Source organism: Rattus norvegicus, chromosome 1 (genome assembly GCF_036323735.1).
Source record: "Rattus norvegicus strain BN/NHsdMcwi chromosome 1, GRCr8, whole genome shotgun sequence".
In the NCBI taxonomy this organism is placed as follows: domain Eukaryota; kingdom Metazoa; phylum Chordata; class Mammalia; order Rodentia; family Muridae; genus Rattus; species Rattus norvegicus.
Genome location: NC_086019.1, coordinates 166,564,234 through 166,583,913, shown reverse-complemented (window position 1 = coordinate 166,583,913; position 19,680 = coordinate 166,564,234). Strand labels below are relative to the sequence as shown.

At 40.1% G+C, this 19,680-nt stretch overlaps 3 protein-coding genes across 3 annotated transcripts; all 3 read left to right on the top strand.

The window, feature by feature from the left end:
• The first annotated feature begins 926 nt into the window (after window positions 1–926).
• On the top strand, window positions 927–1,889 carry Or51a25b (olfactory receptor family 51 subfamily A member 25B). Its single transcript, NM_001001022.1, has one exon. The coding sequence runs from the start codon at window positions 927–929 to the stop codon at window positions 1,887–1,889; it is 963 nt and encodes a 320-aa protein (NP_001001022.1).
• A 7,857-nt stretch (window positions 1,890–9,746) lies between these two features.
• Or51a25bl1 (olfactory receptor family 51 subfamily A member 25B like 1) lies at window positions 9,747–11,483 on the top strand. The gene has a single exon (XM_039096387.2). The coding sequence runs from the start codon at window positions 10,114–10,116 to the stop codon at window positions 11,074–11,076; it is 963 nt and encodes a 320-aa protein (XP_038952315.1). The 5' UTR covers window positions 9,747–10,113; the 3' UTR covers window positions 11,077–11,483.
• Window positions 11,484–18,643: 7,160 nt separating this feature from the next.
• Or51a39 (olfactory receptor family 51 subfamily A member 39) lies at window positions 18,644–19,606 on the top strand. The gene has a single exon (NM_001000129.1). It carries the CDS (start codon window positions 18,644–18,646, stop codon window positions 19,604–19,606), a length of 963 nt encoding a protein of 320 aa, NP_001000129.1.
• Window positions 19,607–19,680: the final 74 nt, after the last annotated feature.

Below are 19,680 nucleotides of genomic sequence, written 5' to 3'. Positions count from 1 at the left end.
CAGTATTGGTCTTGGAATCAGACTTAAATGGATTCAAACTCCAAGACAACAATACATGGGCCACCCACCAGAGCTAAGCCATTTCAAACTCTCCACCCTGGACTTCTCATCTGTACAATGTGGGGAAACGTGGCCAATGTCTCTTGATTCTTTGTATAAATAAATTTGGCCAATAAGGTTAAGTATGAATCACAGAATTTTGCATATGTCAAAATGTGTCATAAAAATCCAAGGGCAAGATAAACAGAAGAGCTTTGGAAGAACTCAGTCTTAAAAGTGCAAAAATAAAAAATGAAAAATAAAAATGCAAAACTGTGGGAAAAGAACAGTAATTTCTCATGCAGTCATAGTCTTTATATGGTTCATTGAACGCTATAAAAATAAGCTTCCTTTATTCCTTCTGCCTGGTTTAATTTTCCTCATCACTTACCAAATAGGAATTCTCATTTCCTTCTAGGCACAGGGATAAAACAGGTCCTCAATTTGGACAAAAAGAAGATACTGGTAAGACCAAGAGAGTCCCTATCCTGGACACTGCTTCCTAGCAGATGGACTCTCTGTTTACCAGTGCAGACAGAATGGTCTCATTAATAATAAGAAGCTTTTCAGTGAGCATGATAAAACTCATAACTCCAACTGCCCAAACCTATGTCTGACGAAGCCAGATCTTCAAAGATATCCATTCTGTTCATGAAGACATGAGAAGGTATAGGCATGCTAAGTAGATTATAATATACAGAATCTGCACTGGTTTTGTTATCAGTGCTATTCCTTTACACATAATAGGAAACAGTGAACTCTTGAAACTTGATTGTAATGACTTTTGACTCAATACTATGCCACTCTTTCCTCTCATCCTAGATATGTTCAGTATCTGTCCAGAATAAGGACATCACACTCCTGGAAACACTTTACTCTCTCGAAGGATGATCTCCTCACAGGCTTTCATCAACATTTCCTTCTTCCAGCCACAGTCTTTCCTAATGACTGGTATCCCAGGACTAGAGGCTGTCCACGGCTGGATCTCCATCCCCTTCTCCTTCATGTACACTGTGGCACTCACCGGAAACTGTCTCATCCTCCTGGCTGTGAGGAGGACCCATAGCCTACACCAGCCCATGTACTACTTCCTATCCATGCTGGCCCTTAGTGATGTGGGCCTCAGCTTGTCCACACTGCCCTCCACCCTGGCTGTGCTCTGGTTTGACTATCGCTTCATCGGCTTCAATGCCTGTCTGATCCAGATGTTCTTCCTACACTCCTTCTCCGTGTTGGAGTCCTCAGTGCTCTTGGCCATGTCCTTTGACCGATTTGTGGCTATCTCCAATCCACTGCGCTATGCATCTGTCCTCACTAACACTGTCATCATCAGGATCGGGGTGGCCATTGTAGCTAGGGCCACTCTGTCACTTTTCCCAGGGCCCTTCTTGCTGAAACGACTGAACTACTGCCCTGGCAAGATCCTCCTGTCTCACTCATTCTGTTTCCATGCTGATGTCATGAAGCTGGCCTGTGCTGACATTACTGTCAACATCCTCTATGGACTCTATGTGGTTCTGTCCACAGTGGGTGTAGACTCCTTGCTTATTGTCATGTCCTACTCCTTGATTCTTTACACAGTGATGGGGCTAGCCTCTCCAAGGGAGCGCGTCCGCACCCTCAACACATGTGTTTCCCATATCTTGGCTGTCCTGGTCTTTTACATTCCAGTCATAGGTGTGTCCATGATCCACCGTTTTGGAAAGCACCTACCTCACATTGTTCATGCCCTTGTTGCGTACGTGTACCTTGTGGTACCTCCTGTGCTCAACCCCATCATCTATAGTGTCAAGTCCAAGCCCATCAGGGGAGCCATGTTCAGAGTTCTAAGAGGAAAAGACCAGACCTGATGACATTGGATGCTTATGAGACTTGGAGACTGTGAAGTGCTTGGGGAAAAAAATAATATACTGAGTGGATCAAGTCAAACACATTGCTTTGTTGTAGGTACCAACAATAAGTGTAAGACTGGTGAAAATTCATTCTGTAATTGCTTACCATGATGTTAGGAATCATCTCCAAGGCTTCTAGCATACTATGTAAGCCCTCTATTACTGAGCTACATTCTCTGACCTTAAAATTTGTTATTTGTTACCTCATTTATGTCACACATATTTTCTTAAAGCCAATGTTTTCTGGACCTTAAACCCAATGTTTTAGATTTCAGAAACAGAATAATGTTTCTACATTGCCTTTGTTTTGTAGACATTAAATTTGTAAAGAAAAAACACTCTATATAATTTAATGGGTATGTTGTTAAAAGTATGTGCAGAATCCTGGGTAATCAGAGAGCCAAGTGTTTATCTGTTTATCATTGTGTCCTTTCTATGATTAAACATGAATTATTATCTGATACAGTGCTGCTAGGATCATTATATACTACATAGCATATGTCACAAAGTATTTTAAAGGCCAATGCAAATTTTCCATTCGAGTAATTGAGCTATTCATTTATTGATTACAACAGCCTTCTTGAAATTATTCTATTCTGATGCTTTTTCATGTGAGAAAATTTTACACAATTCTGGGCTTCCCTGTGTACAAAATAAGTATTTTGATATTACTGATACATATCATGGAAATTTTTATGTTAAAACAATCTGTGTTAAATATAAATTTTTACCATTTACTAAACATGAATCCAAATTTGGGTGTAATGAAATATTCTTTCACATGAACAATTAAATCTCACCTGAGTATTTCACACTGCAGACGGTAAAGTATCATTGAAAGTTTTCAGATCTATGTGATGTTTCTATTTTATACTGGCTTTGCTGAGAATATCACTTTATAAATACATCGGGCAAAGTGACAGAAGTACAGTTAGAGTCATTCCAGAACTAAACTGAAGTCAGTAAGCCAAATAGTGGTACTTTAAATTCTCTCATTGAACAATACAAAGGTAATACTCATTTAAAATTTCCTGCTGAAAATTTTGATGATAAAATATATTCAAAAGCTTTCTTTTCTATAATAAAAATATTATGTTTCGATGAGAAACATAATTTTGTGTGCACAGAAAAACAAACAAACAACAATAGACTCAGAACTGAAGCACATTATTCCAGGCTGTATTCACTGGGATTTGTGGTATGGTAGCGTATGCAATGACAGGTAAACCGATGGTATGTCCAGATCCAAGCCAGCAACGAAGTCACGTGGTTGCAGCATGGGCTGCTGTTTTGAGAAATCCTGCCAATTTGTTATTTGTTTCATTCTGGATGCCATTCTGTTCACTGAACATTCAGAAATTTAACTACTACTTCCACATCCCCAACATCTGGTCATGTCAACCCATGTAGGGACACGACCCATATGTTTAAAAAAAAATTAGGCTTAAAGCAAATATATTATTTATTTGTATTTTTTTATTTGTATTTTTAAGATTCTAAGATCTCAGAAGTGAAAACAAGAACTCATTTTTGTCATCAACAATCTCACAGTCCATTGGAGTGAGGGGTGGATAAGCAAGCAAGTTTAATGACACACAATGTGTCACTGATAATGGCTATGGTTGGGAAGGAGGGAAATTGTACATTTATGAACTTTTGGGACTTCTTCTGTTCTGACTGAAGTCCTGAAAAAAGGGGGAGTGTAATTTGGTGGATGACAATATTTGAACTGACATGGATAAGTAGAGAAATAAAAGTGGGAGCAGACTGAGGGGAAAGTCTTTTGCCTGCACAGTAGAAAAAGGAGTTAGATAAGATTAGAGAAGAGTCAAGTGGCTGAGGTATACCTAAAGAGGTGGTGCTCATATACATAGAAATTTTTCAATCTGTCTCAATTGTGTATACAAGTTTTTAAGCCTTACCTATGGTCTGCCCTGGGTCAGACTCCATTCTGGAAATAAAATAGGATTCTAAAAATATCTTGGTCCATTCATGCAGAATTTAGTATCATCTGTTTTATAGTATAGTGATGGTCATTTTAATAACTTCCAAGTCGGTGAGGTGGATTTTCCTGATTTGTGTCTTTGTACTTAGTAGGTGACATGTTGGGGCTTGATAGAGACTGCACACACGGCTTTAAAATGGCCACCATAGCTTTACCTGTTACATGACACACATGAAAAAGTACTTATACTGTACATGGACTCAGAGGTAAGTCCCTGCTCTAGGACCCCCTCAGAGCTGACATTCTGCTACATTACATGGTCAAATGAGAACATGTTAAGCATATTAGGTGTAATATCTGTAACAAAGAAGAAGCCAAGTGCTGCAGCAATTGCTTGGTGGTAGGAGGGTGAAGGATCCAAAAACTGTCTTTACTTCTGAGAAAGTAGACACAGGACAAAGAGGATGGAATGTATAAGAACAACACTCAGGTGGCAGGAGTTAAGGTCGTGAGTTCATCAAAATGTGCTATACTGGGGGATTCAGAACGCCATGTTTTCCTGATTTCCAACACTTTGGTGAGTGATCACAATCCTTGTCTTTAAGTTTCATGTCACTTCAGTTTGGAAATATCTTTTTTTCTTTTTTTTTGTTTTTTTTCCATTTCTTTTTATTTTTTTTAATTAACTTGAGTATTTCTTATTTACATTTCGAATGTTATTCCCTTTCCCGGTTTCCTGGCAAACATCCCCCTAATCCCTCCGCTTCCCCTTCCTTATGGGTGTTCCCCTCCCCATCCTCCGCCCATTGCCACCCTACCCCCAACAATCACGATCACTGGGGGTTCAGTCTTAGCAGGACCCAGGGCTTCCCCTTCCACTGGTGCTCTTACTAGGATATTCATTGCTACCTATGAGGTCAGAGTCCAGGGTCAGTCCATGTGTAGTCTATGGGTAATGGCTTAGTCCCTGGAAGCTCTGGTTGGTTGGCATTGTTGTACATATGGGGTCTCGAGCCCCTTCAAGCTCTTCCAGTTCTTTCTCTGATTCCTTCAACGGGGGTCCTGTTCTCAGTTCAGTGGTTTGCTGCTGGCATTCGCCTCTGTATTTACTGTATTCTGGCTGTGTCTCTCAGGAGAGATCTACATTCGGTTCCTGTCGGCCTGCACTTCTTTGCTTCATCCATCTTGTCTAATTGGGTGGCTGTATATGTGTGGGCCACATGTGGGGCAGGCTCTGAATGGGTGTTCCTTCTGTCTCCGTTTTAATCTTTGCCTCTCTATTCCCTGCCAAGGGTATTCTTGTTCCCCTTTTAAAGAAGTTGTGAAGCATTCACATTTTGATCAGCTGGAACTATCTTAATCCAAATTTTCTTTCTAAAATATATCTACTCTATTTTCATCAGGGCCTACAGAGTTATTGCCCCATTAGTTTCAAGTCTGCTCACAGCTTGAGGAGAAGAAAGAATTGAAGGAGCCAGAATGATTAAAGAAACCAGGAGAACGTGCCCACAGAATAAACTAAACAGGGCTCTTAGAGGCTCACCGAAACTGAAGCAACAATACCAGAGGCAGTATGGTATAACTGGGGCCGTGTGTGTGTGTGTGTGTGTGTGTGTGTGTGTGTGTGTGTGTGTGTGTGTGTGTTATGGTTGTATAGCTTGGTATTTTTGTGGGACTCTTAAGGGTAGGAGTGGGGTGCCTCTGACTCTGCTCTGCTCTTAGAATCTTTTCTCTCCTACTGGGTTGCTTTGCCCAGCCTTGATATGGGGACTTTTGTCTAGTCTTAATGTATCTTGTTCAGATGATGCCCATGGAAAACCTGCTCTTTTCTAAAGGGACTCAGAATAGGAATGGAAATGAGTGAGAGGCAAGGAGGGGTGACAGGAAAGAAAACTAGAGTTGGGGTACACTCTATGAGAGAACCATAATTTTAATAAGAAATGAAAGGCTCTGATCTCAGTGTTGGCTGAATCTTTCCTTCCAGGAAATAGGAAAAGCACTTTCTAAAACTTATGGGAGCCGACGTAGCTGGGCCACTGATGCCTTAGAACTTGTGGAAAGCGTGCCTTAGAGACAGTTCAGCATGCGGTATGATCTGATTGACCATTTCTATAATCTCTCTGAGATTCCCCCAACCAACTTAACTCTCAATAATTATTCCCATCCCAGGGGTGGAGCTGAACACAGAGAAGTTTTCCTGTGACTCAAATGCCATTTTCCCTTGAGTCTGACTAATTTCCTAAGTTGGAATAAAACAATATCTTAAGAAGGTTCTGGGCAAAGGATATGGTCCAGCAGACTTGACTAACACCACAGCCAAGGTGAGTAGCCATGGATCACCACTGAGCGTTCCTCTGTTTTCAGAGTACTGGGAGAATCCTTTTCCTCCCTTCCCCTCCAAACATTCAAGGAAAAGAAATACCAAAAAGCAGAGTCCCAAAAGAAATGAAGAGTGCTAGGTACTGGGTTTAAAAAGAGCCCAGGATTTCAAACTAATTTTTAAAACAAGAAGGCTATATGGTTGATCCAAAATAGTGATGCTTAAAGTAACCATTTAAGTCATGTCTAGACTAAAATATTACTTTTAAACTTGAATATTCATGCTTGGGAGCGTACCAACATGGCTGATACACTCATCCAAAGAATTGTGCATTTGTTCATCAAAATAACTGAATTTCTCATATGTACATTATGTATTAGTTAAAGTACCACAGAAAGACAAAACTGGGGCAGGGACAAGAAACTGGCCCCTTCAGTAGTGAGGACTTATATGTGAATTCTTCAAGACAGGGTGTGTGCTCTGCATCTCAAAGCCAGCTGGAATCAAATCCTTCTGTCCTTGGAAAACCTCAGTTTACCCTTTCCTCTGTTTAAATGAGGCCACACACAGATCAGAGAGTGATAAACTTTCTTCAATATCTAATAACTCAAAAGTTAATTGTTTATATAAAAATATTTATTCATAGAAATATCTAGAACAGCATTTGGCCAAAACTGTACTCTAATTAAGCAATTTAGCACAAGAAATTAGTGTTGCCACACACTGGAATGGAGCTATGTCAAAGAGAATCAGACTTCTAGTTTTGGTAATTGTCAAACCTTCTTGAGAGAAGAAACTGCTGTGTTAAGTGGGGGTCTGGCACTTTTACAGGCATGAATTAGTGATTGGAAGAAAAAGATGCTTAGGAGTTAGTGCAGAAAAAAATATTAAGGAAATCCTAATTCAAAGAAATAAAATAAGAGCAATGTAAAGAGATGGAAAAAAAGATTTGTGAATCATTAATTGATGATTGATTAATTGATGATTAATGGTTGATTGGTTGGTTGGTTGGTTGGTTGGTTGGTTGGTTGGTTGGTTGGTTGACTTTTAAGAACAGCACATTTAAAATCACCAAGTGCCAGAGTTCAAGTGACAGATCACCTGGCATATGCCTCTGTGTTTTACAAAGATAAAGAATGGGGAGAGAAGGAGGGAATGAGGCTAGGCTCCAAAAGCTTGGAAGTAGCAGAGCTTAGTAAAAGGGGGTTGGGTGCATTTGATATCAAACAGCACCAAGATTGAGTATTTCTTTCACCTTAACAGGCACTTGATTCTGTAAATAGAAGTAGCACTGTTGAATTCATTTTTTCACTCAGAGCTGACTAAATTCCTAAAATGCCATGTGTAATACATTACCCAGTGTAATACAATAACAGAACAGAATGGCTGAAGCCCAAACATTTTCCCTGATTCTCCCTATTTGAAAATTGCTAAAATTTACTTTTACGTACTTAAAGCTGTATGCTGTTACGTCAACAAGTGGAAGATAAAGGAAGCTGGAGTTATCTCCCATATTCCAATTCAGAGGGGTCTACTCAGATGTTGATCCCCTGTTCCAGCTCAAACACTGACAGACAAATAGAGGAAATGATAATGAATCTCGGTTTACAAGGAGAGCACCAGTGTAAAGGGGGTGACTTATGAGGGTTAGTGGGTTGACACACTTGAGAAGTCTGTAAGGAAAGTAAGGAGGAAAGAGGAATTGGGGAATGAGGCAAGGGCAGGAACAGGACCAGCCGTTTCCCTAAATGGCTGTAAGAAGAATAAGAGAATGACCAATTTCCTTTGATTGAAGGATATGAAGGAAAGCACAGACTGGGGGCACAGTGGGCTAAGAGAACAAGTCAATGAGCAGATATCCAATAGCCCTAACTCTGGGGAGAGTGTCTGAAGGCACACTATAATGTCACATGCCTCTTTTGGTAACGGCATCGGGCTTCCTAAAATAGGACACAGATAAAATATTTAGGAGTCTTAGCTGTCATAGTCATCATCCATCTTTATGAAATTTTGCTAGACGTTTATTGGAGATTTCTTCTCTGTGCAATCAACTACAACTCTAAGACATTATGTGCACCCCATGGGTGCAATGCATGATTCCTGAGATAGGATTCCAATACTTTCTTCTTCAAAGCCCACCATCACTTCCATTACCTGATGCCTGGGGAAGCACAATTTACCCTTTACTCGGTTTTTTCTCATGTCTATAGGACTTTCATTATTCATACAGTCAAATGTTGACTGTGGCTTTACTGTGTACCAGGAACTGCCCTAGGTAAGAGTTTACAGTTCACAGACAAAACCTTATGATTGACACATCCGTGGAATGTGTAACCTAGTAAAATAGACAGAGAATCATCAAGGAAAGAAGTCATCATGAAATGTAAAGCTCAATTTAGTGGCCTTCAGAGAAATAAGGATGTGTCCTCTGCATATAATGGAGAGGATACAGAAGAGGGCATCACTGAGGTGAGTCCTCCAAATAGCTCTTTGAGAAAATGATGTTTACTATATAAAGGAATGGGGAGTTCAACCATGTGAAAATCAAAGGAAGAATACAAACAGAACACAAAATACCCAAAATAAATAACACAGATTTTTGTAGAAACTGAAACAGACAATCTGCTTGGCTGGAGAATATGGAACAAAACAAAGTCTACCCTTCAGTGAATGGAGAGCTGGGACTGTGCTTGCTCACAAGACTACACAAGCCATATCACAAGCATCCTACTAGAGTGCACACTACTGAGAGAGGTTTAAAGAGGAGCAACCTGAAGAAGTCACATACCTGAACATCAATTACCATTCACAATGTAGGAAGAACAGAGCCCTAAAGTCTACATTTCACAACAGCTGTGGGGATTAAATCAGTCACAACTAATGAAGGCCCAGAGAATTGCAACATGTTAGTAACACAATAACCACAGATGCAATGTTTGTAGTATTTTCTACAGCAGATTAAAGATCAAGTACAGGACAGACCTCGGGAGACAGTATTGGTCTTGGAATCAGACTTAAATGGATTCAAACTCCAAGACAACAATACATGGGCCACCCACCAGAGCTAAGCCATTTCAAACTCTCCACCCTGGACTTCTCATCTGTACAATGTGGGGAAACGTGGCCAATGTCTCTTGATTCTTTGTATAAATAAATTTGGCCAATAAGGTTAAGTATGAATCACAGAATTTTGCATATGTCAAAATGTGTCATAAAAATCCAAGGGCAAGATAAACAGAAGAGCTTTGGAAGAACTCAGTCTTAAAAGTGCAAAAATAAAAAATGAAAAATAAAAATGCAAAACTGTGGGAAAAGAACAGTAATTTCTCATGCAGTCATAGTCTTTATATGGTTCATTGAACGCTATAAAAATAAGCTTCCTTTATTCCTTCTGCCTGGTTTAATTTTCCTCATCACTTACCAAATAGGAATTCTCATTTCCTTCTAGGCACAGGGATAAAACAGGTCCTCAATTTGGACAAAAAGAAGATACTGGTAAGACCAAGAGAGTCCCTATCCTGGACACTGCTTCCTAGCAGATGGACTCTCTGTTTACCAGTGCAGACAGAATGGTCTCATTAATAATAAGAAGCTTTTCAGTGAGCATGATAAAACTCATAACTCCAACTGCCCAAACCTATGTCTGACGAAGCCAGATCTTCAAAGATATCCATTCTGTTCATGAAGACATGAGAAGGTATAGGCATGCTAAGTAGATTATAATATACAGAATCTGCACTGGTTTTGTTATCAGTGCTATTCCTTTACACATAATAGGAAACAGTGAACTCTTGAAACTTGATTGTAATGACTTTTGACTCAATACTATGCCACTCTTTCCTCTCATCCTAGATATGTTCAGTATCTGTCCAGAATAAGGACATCACACTCCTGGAAACACTTTACTCTCTCGAAGGATGATCTCCTCACAGGCTTTCATCAACATTTCCTTCTTCCAGCCACAGTCTTTCCTAATGACTGGTATCCCAGGACTAGAGGCTGTCCACGGCTGGATCTCCATCCCCTTCTCCTTCATGTACACTGTGGCACTCACCGGAAACTGTCTCATCCTCCTGGCTGTGAGGAGGACCCATAGCCTACACCAGCCCATGTACTACTTCCTATCCATGCTGGCCCTTAGTGATGTGGGCCTCAGCTTGTCCACACTGCCCTCCACCCTGGCTGTGCTCTGGTTTGACTATCGCTTCATCGGCTTCAATGCCTGTCTGATCCAGATGTTCTTCCTACACTCCTTCTCCGTGTTGGAGTCCTCAGTGCTCTTGGCCATGTCCTTTGACCGATTTGTGGCTATCTCCAATCCACTGCGCTATGCATCTGTCCTCACTAACACTGTCATCATCAGGATCGGGGTGGCCATTGTAGCTAGGGCCACTCTGTCACTTTTCCCAGGGCCCTTCTTGCTGAAACGACTGAACTACTGCCCTGGCAAGATCCTCCTGTCTCACTCATTCTGTTTCCATGCTGATGTCATGAAGCTGGCCTGTGCTGACATTACTGTCAACATCCTCTATGGACTCTATGTGGTTCTGTCCACAGTGGGTGTAGACTCCTCGCTTATTGTCATGTCCTACTCCTTGATTCTTTACACAGTGATGGGGCTAGCCTCTCCAAGGGAGCGCGTCCGCACCCTCAACACATGTGTTTCCCATATCTTGGCTGTCCTGGTCTTTTACATTCCAGTCATAGGTGTGTCCATGATCCACCGTTTTGGAAAGCACCTACCTCACATTGTTCATGCCCTTGTTGCGTACGTGTACCTTGTGGTACCTCCTGTGCTCAACCCCATCATCTATAGTGTCAAGTCCAAGCCCATCAGGGGAGCCATGTTCAGAGTTCTAAGAGGAAAAGACCAGACCTGATGACATTGGATGCTTATGAGACTTGGAGACTGTGAAGTGCTTGGGGAAAAAAATAATATACTGAGTGGATCAAGTCAAACACATTGCTTTGTTGTAGGTACCAACAATAAGTGTAAGACTGGTGAAAATTCATTCTGTAATTGCTTACCATGATGTTAGGAATCATCTCCAAGGCTTCTAGCATACTATGTAAGCCCTCTATTACTGAGCTACATTCTCTGACCTTAAAATTTGTTATTTGTTACCTCATTTATGTCACACATATTTTCTTAAAGCCAATGTTTTCTGGACCTTAAACCCAATGTTTTAGATTTCAGAAACAGAATAATGTTTCTACATTGCCTTTGTTTTGTAGACATTAAATTTGTAAAGAAAAAACACTCTATATAATTTAATGGGTATGTTGTTAAAAGTATGTGCAGAATCCTGGGTAATCAGAGAGCCAAGTGTTTATCTGTTTATCATTGTGTCCTTTCTATGATTAAACATGAATTATTATCTGATACAGTGCTGCTAGGATCATTATATACTACATAGCATATGTCACAAAGTATTTTAAAGGCCAATGCAAATTTTCCATTCGAGTAATTGAGCTATTCATTTATTGATTACAACAGCCTTCTTGAAATTATTCTATTCTGATGCTTTTTCATGTGAGAAAATTTTACACAATTCTGGGCTTCCCTGTGTACAAAATAAGTATTTTGATATTACTGATACATATCATGGAAATTTTTATGTTAAAACAATCTGTGTTAAATATAAATTTTTACCATTTACTAAACATGAATCCAAATTTGGGTGTAATGAAATATTCTTTCACATGAACAATTAAATCTCACCTGAGTATTTCACACTGCAGACGGTAAAGTATCATTGAAAGTTTTCAGATCTATGTGATGTTTCTATTTTATACTGGCTTTGCTGAGAATATCACTTTATAAATACATCGGGCAAAGTGACAGAAGTACAGTTAGAGTCATTCCAGAACTAAACTGAAGTCAGTAAGCCAAATAGTGGTACTTTAAATTCTCTCATTGAACAATACAAAGGTAATACTCATTTAAAATTTCCTGCTGAAAATTTTGATGATAAAATATATTCAAAAGCTTTCTTTTCTATAATAAAAATATTATGTTTCGATGAGAAACATAATTTTGTGTGCACAGAAAAACAAACAAACAACAATAGACTCAGAACTGAAGCACATTATTCCAGGCTGTATTCACTGGGATTTGTGGTATGGTAGCGTATGCAATGACAGGTAAACCGATGGTATGTCCAGATCCAAGCCAGCAACGAAGTCACGTGGTTGCAGCATGGGCTGCTGTTTTGAGAAATCCTGCCAATTTGTTATTTGTTTCATTCTGGATGCCATTCTGTTCACTGAACATTCAGAAATTTAACTACTACTTCCACATCCCCAACATCTGGTCATGTCAACCCATGTAGGGACACGACCCATATGTTTAAAAAAAAATTAGGCTTAAAGCAAATATATTATTTATTTGTATTTTTTTATTTGTATTTTTAAGATTCTAAGATCTCAGAAGTGAAAACAAGAACTCATTTTTGTCATCAACAATCTCACAGTCCATTGGAGTGAGGGGTGGATAAGCAAGCAAGTTTAATGACACACAATGTGTCACTGATAATGGCTATGGTTGGGAAGGAGGGAAATTGTACATTTATGAACTTTTGGGACTTCTTCTGTTCTGACTGAAGTCCTGAAAAAAGGGGGAGTGTAATTTGGTGGATGACAATATTTGAACTGACATGGATAAGTAGAGAAATAAAAGTGGGAGCAGACTGAGGGGAAAGTCTTTTGCCTGCACAGTAGAAAAAGGAGTTAGATAAGATTAGAGAAGAGTCAAGTGGCTGAGGTATACCTAAAGAGGTGGTGCTCATATACATAGAAATTTTTCAATCTGTCTCAATTGTGTATACAAGTTTTTAAGCCTTACCTATGGTCTGCCCTGGGTCAGACTCCATTCTGGAAATAAAATAGGATTCTAAAAATATCTTGGTCCATTCATGCAGAATTTAGTATCATCTGTTTTATAGTATAGTGATGGTCATTTTAATAACTTCCAAGTCGGTGAGGTGGATTTTCCTGATTTGTGTCTTTGTACTTAGTAGGTGACATGTTGGGGCTTGATAGAGACTGCACACACGGCTTTAAAATGGCCACCATAGCTTTACCTGTTACATGACACACATGAAAAAGTACTTATACTGTACATGGACTCAGAGGTAAGTCCCTGCTCTAGGACCCCCTCAGAGCTGACATTCTGCTACATTACATGGTCAAATGAGAAAATGTTAAGCATATTAGGTGTAATATCTGTAACAAAGAAGACAGCCAAGTGCTGCAGCAATTGCTTGGTGGTAGGAGGGTGAAGGATCCAAAAACTGTCTTTACTTCTGAGAAAGTAGACACAGGACAAAGAGATGGAATGTATAAGAACAACACTCAGGTGGCAGGAGTTAAGGTCGTGAGTTCATCAAAATGTGCTATACTGGGGGATTCAGAACACCATATTTTCCTGATTTCCAACACTTTGGTGAGGGATCACAATGCTTGTCTTTAAGTTTCATGTTACTTCAGTTTGGAAATATCTTAATCCAAATTTTCTTTCTAAAATATATCTACTCTATTTTCATCAGGGCCTACAGAGTTATTGCCCCATTAGCTTCAAGTCCGCTCATAGCTTGAGGAGAAGAAAGAATTGAAGGAGCCAGAATGATTAAAGACCAGGAGAACATGCCCACAGAATAAACTAAACAGTGCTCTTAGTGGCTCACCGAAACTGAAGCAACAATACCAGAGGCAGTATGGTATAACTGGGGCCGTGTGTGTGTGTGTGTGTGTGTGTGTGTGTGTGTGTGTGTGTGTGTGTGTGTGTGTTACGGTTGTGTAGTTTGGTGAGTTTTTTTGGGACTCCTAACCGTAGGAGTGGGGTGCCTCTGTCTCTTTGCTCTGCTCTTAGAATCCTTTCTCTCCTACCGGGTTGCTTTGCCCAGCCTTGATATGGGGATTTTTTGTCTAGTCTTAATGTATCTTGTTCAGATGATGCCCATGGAAAACCTGCTCTTTTCTAAAGGGACTCAGAATAGGAATGGAAATGAGTGAGAGGTGAGGAGGGGTGACAGAAAAGAAAACAGCAGTTGGGGTACTCTCTATGAGAGAACCATAATTTTAATAAGAAATGAAAGACTCTGATCTCAGTGTTGGCTGAGTCTTTCCTTCCAGGATATAGGAAAAGCACTTTCTAAAACTTATGGGAGCCGACGTAGCTGGGCCACTGATGCCTTAGAACTTGTGGAAAGCATGCCTTAGAGACAGTTCAGCTTGAGGTATGATCTGATTGGCCATTTCTATAATCTCTCTGAGATTCCCCCAACCAACTTAACTCTCAATAATTATTCCCATCCCAGGGGTGGAGCTGAACACAGAGAAGTTTTCCTGTGACTCAAATGCCATTTTCCCTTGAGTCTGACTAGTTTCCTAAGTTGGAATAAAACAATATCTTATCTTAAGAAGGTTCTGGGCAAAGGATATGGTCCAACAGACTTGACTAACACCACAGCCAAGGTGAGTAGCCAGGGATCACCACTGAGCTCTCTTCTGTTTTCAGAGTACTGGGAGAATCCTTTTCCTCCATTTCCCTCCAAACACTCAAGGAAAAGAAATACCAAAAAGCAGAGTCCCAAAAGAAATGAAGAGTGCTAGGTACTGGGTTTAAAAAGAGCCCAGGAGTGGTAGAGCGCTTACCTAGGAAGCACAAGGCCCTGGGTTCGGTCCCCAGCTCCGAAAAAAAGAACCAAAAAAAAAAAAAAAAAGAAGGAGTGAAGTAAAAAGAGCCCAGGATTTTAAACTAATTTCTAAAACAAGAAGTCTATATGGTTGATCCAAAAAAGTGATGCTTAAAGTAACCATTTAAGTCATGTCTAGACTAAAATATTACTTTTAAATTTGTATATTTGTGCTTAGGAGCATACCAACATAAACTCATCCAAAGAATCATTTGTTTGTTCATCAAAATAACTGAATTTCTAGTATGTACATTATGTATTAGTTAAAGTACCATAGAAAAGCCGAACTGGAGGCAGGGAGAAGAAATTGGTCCCTTCAGTAGGCCAATTTTTTGTGAATTATTCAGGACAGGGTGAAGACTCAGTGAAGAGTTGGTGTGTGCTCTGCATCTCAAAGCCAGCTGGAATAGATTCCCTCTGTCCTAGGAAAACCACAGGTTACCCTCTCCTCTGTATAAATGAAGCCACACACAGATCAGAGAGTGATAAACTTTCTTCAACCTCTAATAACTTAAAAGTTAATTGTTTATATAAAAACATGTATTCATTAAAATATCTAGAACAGCATTTGGCCACAAACTGTAATATAATTCAGTAAGTTACCACAAGAAATTAATGTTGGCACACACTGGAATAGAGAATCAGACTTCTAGTTTTGGTAATTGTCGAACTTGTTGAGGCCAGAAACTGCTGTGTTAAGAAGGGGGTGTTGCACTTTTACAGGCATGAATTAGTGATTGGAAGACAAAATGCTTAGGAGTCAGGGCAAGAATGATGATAAGAAAATCTTAAATTCAAAGAAATAAAATAAGAGCAATGAAAAGAGATAAAAAAGAAAGATTTGTTAATCTTTCATTGACGATTGATTAATGATTGATTGATTTTTAAGAACAGTACATGTAAAATCACCAAGTGCCAGAGTTCAAGTGACAGACCATCTGGCATATGCATCTGTGTTTTACATAGAGTAATAATGGGGACAGTAGGAGTAAATGAGGCTAGGCTCCAACACAGTCTGGGAAGTAGTAAAGCTTATTAAAAAGGAGGGGTGGCATTTGATATCAAACAGCATTGAGTATTTCTTTCACATCAATAGGCATTTGATTCGGTAAATAGTAGTAGCACTGTTGAATTCATTTTTTCACTCAGAGCTGACTAAATTCCTAAAATGCCATGTGTAATACATTACCCAGTGTAATACAATAACAGAACAGAATGACTGAAGCCCAAACATTTTCCCTGATTCTCCCTATTTGAAAATTGCTAAAATTTACTTTTACGTACTTAAAGCTGTATGCTGTTACGTCAACAAGTGGAAGATAAAGGAAGCTGGAGTTATCTCCCATATTCCAATTCAGAGGGGTCTACTCAGATGTTGATCCCCTGTTCCAGCTCAAACACTGACAGACAAATAGAGGAAATGATAATGAATCTCGGTTTACAAGGAGAGCACCAGTGTAAAGGGGGTGACTTATGAGGGTTAGTGGGTTGACACACTTGAGAAGTCTGTAAGGAAAGTAAGGAGGAAAGAGGAATTGGGGAATGAGGCAAGGGCAGGAACAGGACCAGCCGTTTCCCTAAATGGCTGTAAGAAGAATAAGAGAATGACCAATTTCCTTTGATTGAAGGATATGAAGGAAAGCACAGACTGGGGGCACAGTGGGCTAAGAGAACAAGTCAATGAGCAGATATCCAATAGCCCTAACTCTGGGGAGAGTGTCTGAAGGCACACTATAATGTCACATGCCTCTTTTGGTAACGGCATCGGGCTTCCTAAAATAGGACACAGATAAAATATTTAGGAGTCTTAGCTGTCATAGTCATCATCCATCTTTATGAAATTTTGCTAGACGTTTATTGGAGATTTCTTCTCTGTGCAATCAACTACAACTCTAAGACATTATGTGCACCCCATGGGTGCAATGCATGATTCCTGAGATAGGATTCCAATACTTTCTTCTTCAAAGCCCACCATCACTTCCATTACCTGATGCCTGGGGAAGCACAATTTACCCTTTACTCGGTTTTTTCTCATGTCTATAGGACTTTCATTATTCATACAGTCAAATGTTGACTGTGGCTTTACTGTGTACCAGGAACTGCCCTAGGTAAGAGTTTACAGTTCACAGACAAAACCTTATGATTGACACATCTGTGGAATGTGTAACCTAGTAAAATAGACAGAGAATCATCAAGGAAAGAAGTCATCATGAAATGTAAAGCTCAATTTAGTGGCCTTCAGAGAAATAAGGATGTGTCCTCTGCATATAATGGAGAGGATACAGAAGAGGGCATCACTGAGGTGAGTCCTCCAAATAGCTCTTTGAGAAAATGATGTTTACTATATAAAGGAATGGGGAGTTCAACCATGTGAAAATCAAAGGAAGAATACAAACAGAACACAAAATACCCAAAATAAATAACACAGATTTTTGTAGAAACTGAAACAGACAATCTGCTTGGCTGGAGAATATGGAACAAAACAAAGTCTACCCTTCAGTGAATGGAGAGCTGGGACTGTGCTTGCTCACAAGACTACACAAGCCATATCACAAGCATCCTACTAGAGTGCACACTACTGAGAGAGGTTTAAAGAGGAGCAACCTGAAGAAGTCACATACCTGAACATCAATTACCATTCACAATGTAGGAAGAACAGAGCCCTAAAGTCTACATTTCACAACAGCTGTGGGGATTAAATCAGTCACAACTAATGAAGGCCCAGAGAATTGCAACATGTTAGTAACACAATAACCACAGATGCAATGTTTGTAGTATTTTCTACAGCAGATTAAAGATCAAGTACAGGACAGACCTCGGGAGACAGTATTGGTCTTGGAATCAGACTTAAAGGGATTCAAACTCCAAGACAACAATACATGGGCCACCCACCAGAGCTAAGCCATTTCAAACTCTCCACCCTGGACTTCTCATCTGTACAATGTGGGGAAACGTGGCCAATGTCTCTTGATTCTTTGTATAAATAAATTTGGCCAATAAGGTTAAGTATGAATCACAGAATTTTGCATATGTCAAAATGTGTCATAAAAATCCAAGGGCAAGATAAACAGAAGAGCTTTGGAAGAACTCAGTCTTAAAAGTGCAAAAATAAAAAATGAAAAATAAAAATGCAAAACTGTGGGAAAAGAACAGTAATTTCTCATGCAGTCATAGTCTTTATATGGTTCATTGAACGCTATAAAAATAAGCTTCCTTTATTCCTTCTGCCTGGTTTAATTTTCCTCATCACTTACCAAATAGGAATTCTCATTTCCTTCTAGGCACAGGGATAAAACAGGTCCTCAATTTGGACAAAAAGAAGATACTGGTAAGACCAAGAGAGTCCCTATCCTGGACACTGCTTCCTAGCAGATGGACTCTCTGTTTACCAGCGCAGACAGAATGGTCTCATTAATAATAAGAAGCTTTTCAATGCGCATGATAAAACTCATAACTCCAACTGCCCAAACCTATGTCTGACGAAGCCAGATCTTCAAAGATACCCATACTGTTCATGAAGACATGAGATGGTATAGGCATGCTAAGTAGATTATAATATACAGAATCTGCACTGGTTTTGTTATCAGTGCTATTCCTTTACACATAAAAGGAAACAGTGAACTTTTGAAACTTGATTGTAATGACTTTTGACTCAACACTATGCCACTCTTTCCTGTCATCCTAGATATGTTCAGTATCTGTCCAGAATGAAGACATCACATCTCCTGGGAACGCTTGGCTCTCTCGAAGGATGATCTCCTCACAGGCTTTCATCAACATTTCCTTCTTCCAGCCACAGTCTTTCCTAATGACTGGTATCCCAGGACTAGAGGCTGTCCACGGCTGGATCTCCATTCCCTTCTCCTCAATGTACACTGTGGCACTCACCGGAAACTGTCTCATCCTCCTGGCTGTGAGGAGGACCCATAGCCTACACCAGCCCATGTACTACTTCCTATCCATGCTGGCTCTAAGTGATGTGGGTCTCAGCTTGTCCACACTGCCCTCCACCCTGGCTGTGCTCTGGTTTGACTATCGCTTCATCGACTTCAATGCCTGTCTGATCCAAATGTTCTTTCTTCATTTCTTCTCTGTGGTAGAGTCCTCGGTGCTTTTGGCTATGTCCTTTGACCGCTTTGTGGCTATCTCCAATCCACTGCGCTATGCATCTGTCCTCACTAACACTGTCATCATCAGGATCGGGGTGGCCATTACAACCCGAGCTACTCTGTCCCTCTTACCATTGCCTTTCTTGTTGAAGCGACTGAACTACTGCCCTGGAAAGATTCTCCTGTCTCACTCATTCTGTTTTCATGCTGATGTCATGAAGCTGGCCTGTGCTGACATTACTGTCAACATCCTCTATGGACTCTATGTGGTTCTGTCCACAGTGGGTGTAGACTCCTTGCTTATTGTCATGTCCTACTCCTTGATTCTTTACACAGTGATGGGGCTAGCCTCTCCAAGGGAGCGCGTCCGCACCCTCAACACATGTGTTTCCCATATCTTGGCTGTCCTGGTCTTTTACATTCCAGTCATAGGTGTGTCCATGATCCACCGTTTTGGAAAGCACCTACCTCACATTGTTCATGCCCTTGTTGCGTACGTGTACCTTGTGGTACCTCCTGTGCTCAACCCCATCATCTATAGTGTCAAGTCCAAGCCCATCAGGGGAGCCATGTTCAGAGTGCTAAATAGGAAAGGCCAAGGCTAATGTATCACAAATTGTATAAAATAGAAGATATGCCATAGCAAGCACTAAAACTTTCTTGTTGTGCTGAGATTGTG

Coding starts and splice junctions, on each gene's coding strand:
- Or51a25b (NM_001001022.1), top strand. CDS start 927: ATGATCTCCTCACAGGCTTTCATCAACATTTCCTTCTTCCAGCCACAG.
- Or51a25bl1 (XM_039096387.2), top strand. CDS start 10,114: ATGATCTCCTCACAGGCTTTCATCAACATTTCCTTCTTCCAGCCACAG.
- Or51a39 (NM_001000129.1), top strand. CDS start 18,644: ATGATCTCCTCACAGGCTTTCATCAACATTTCCTTCTTCCAGCCACAG.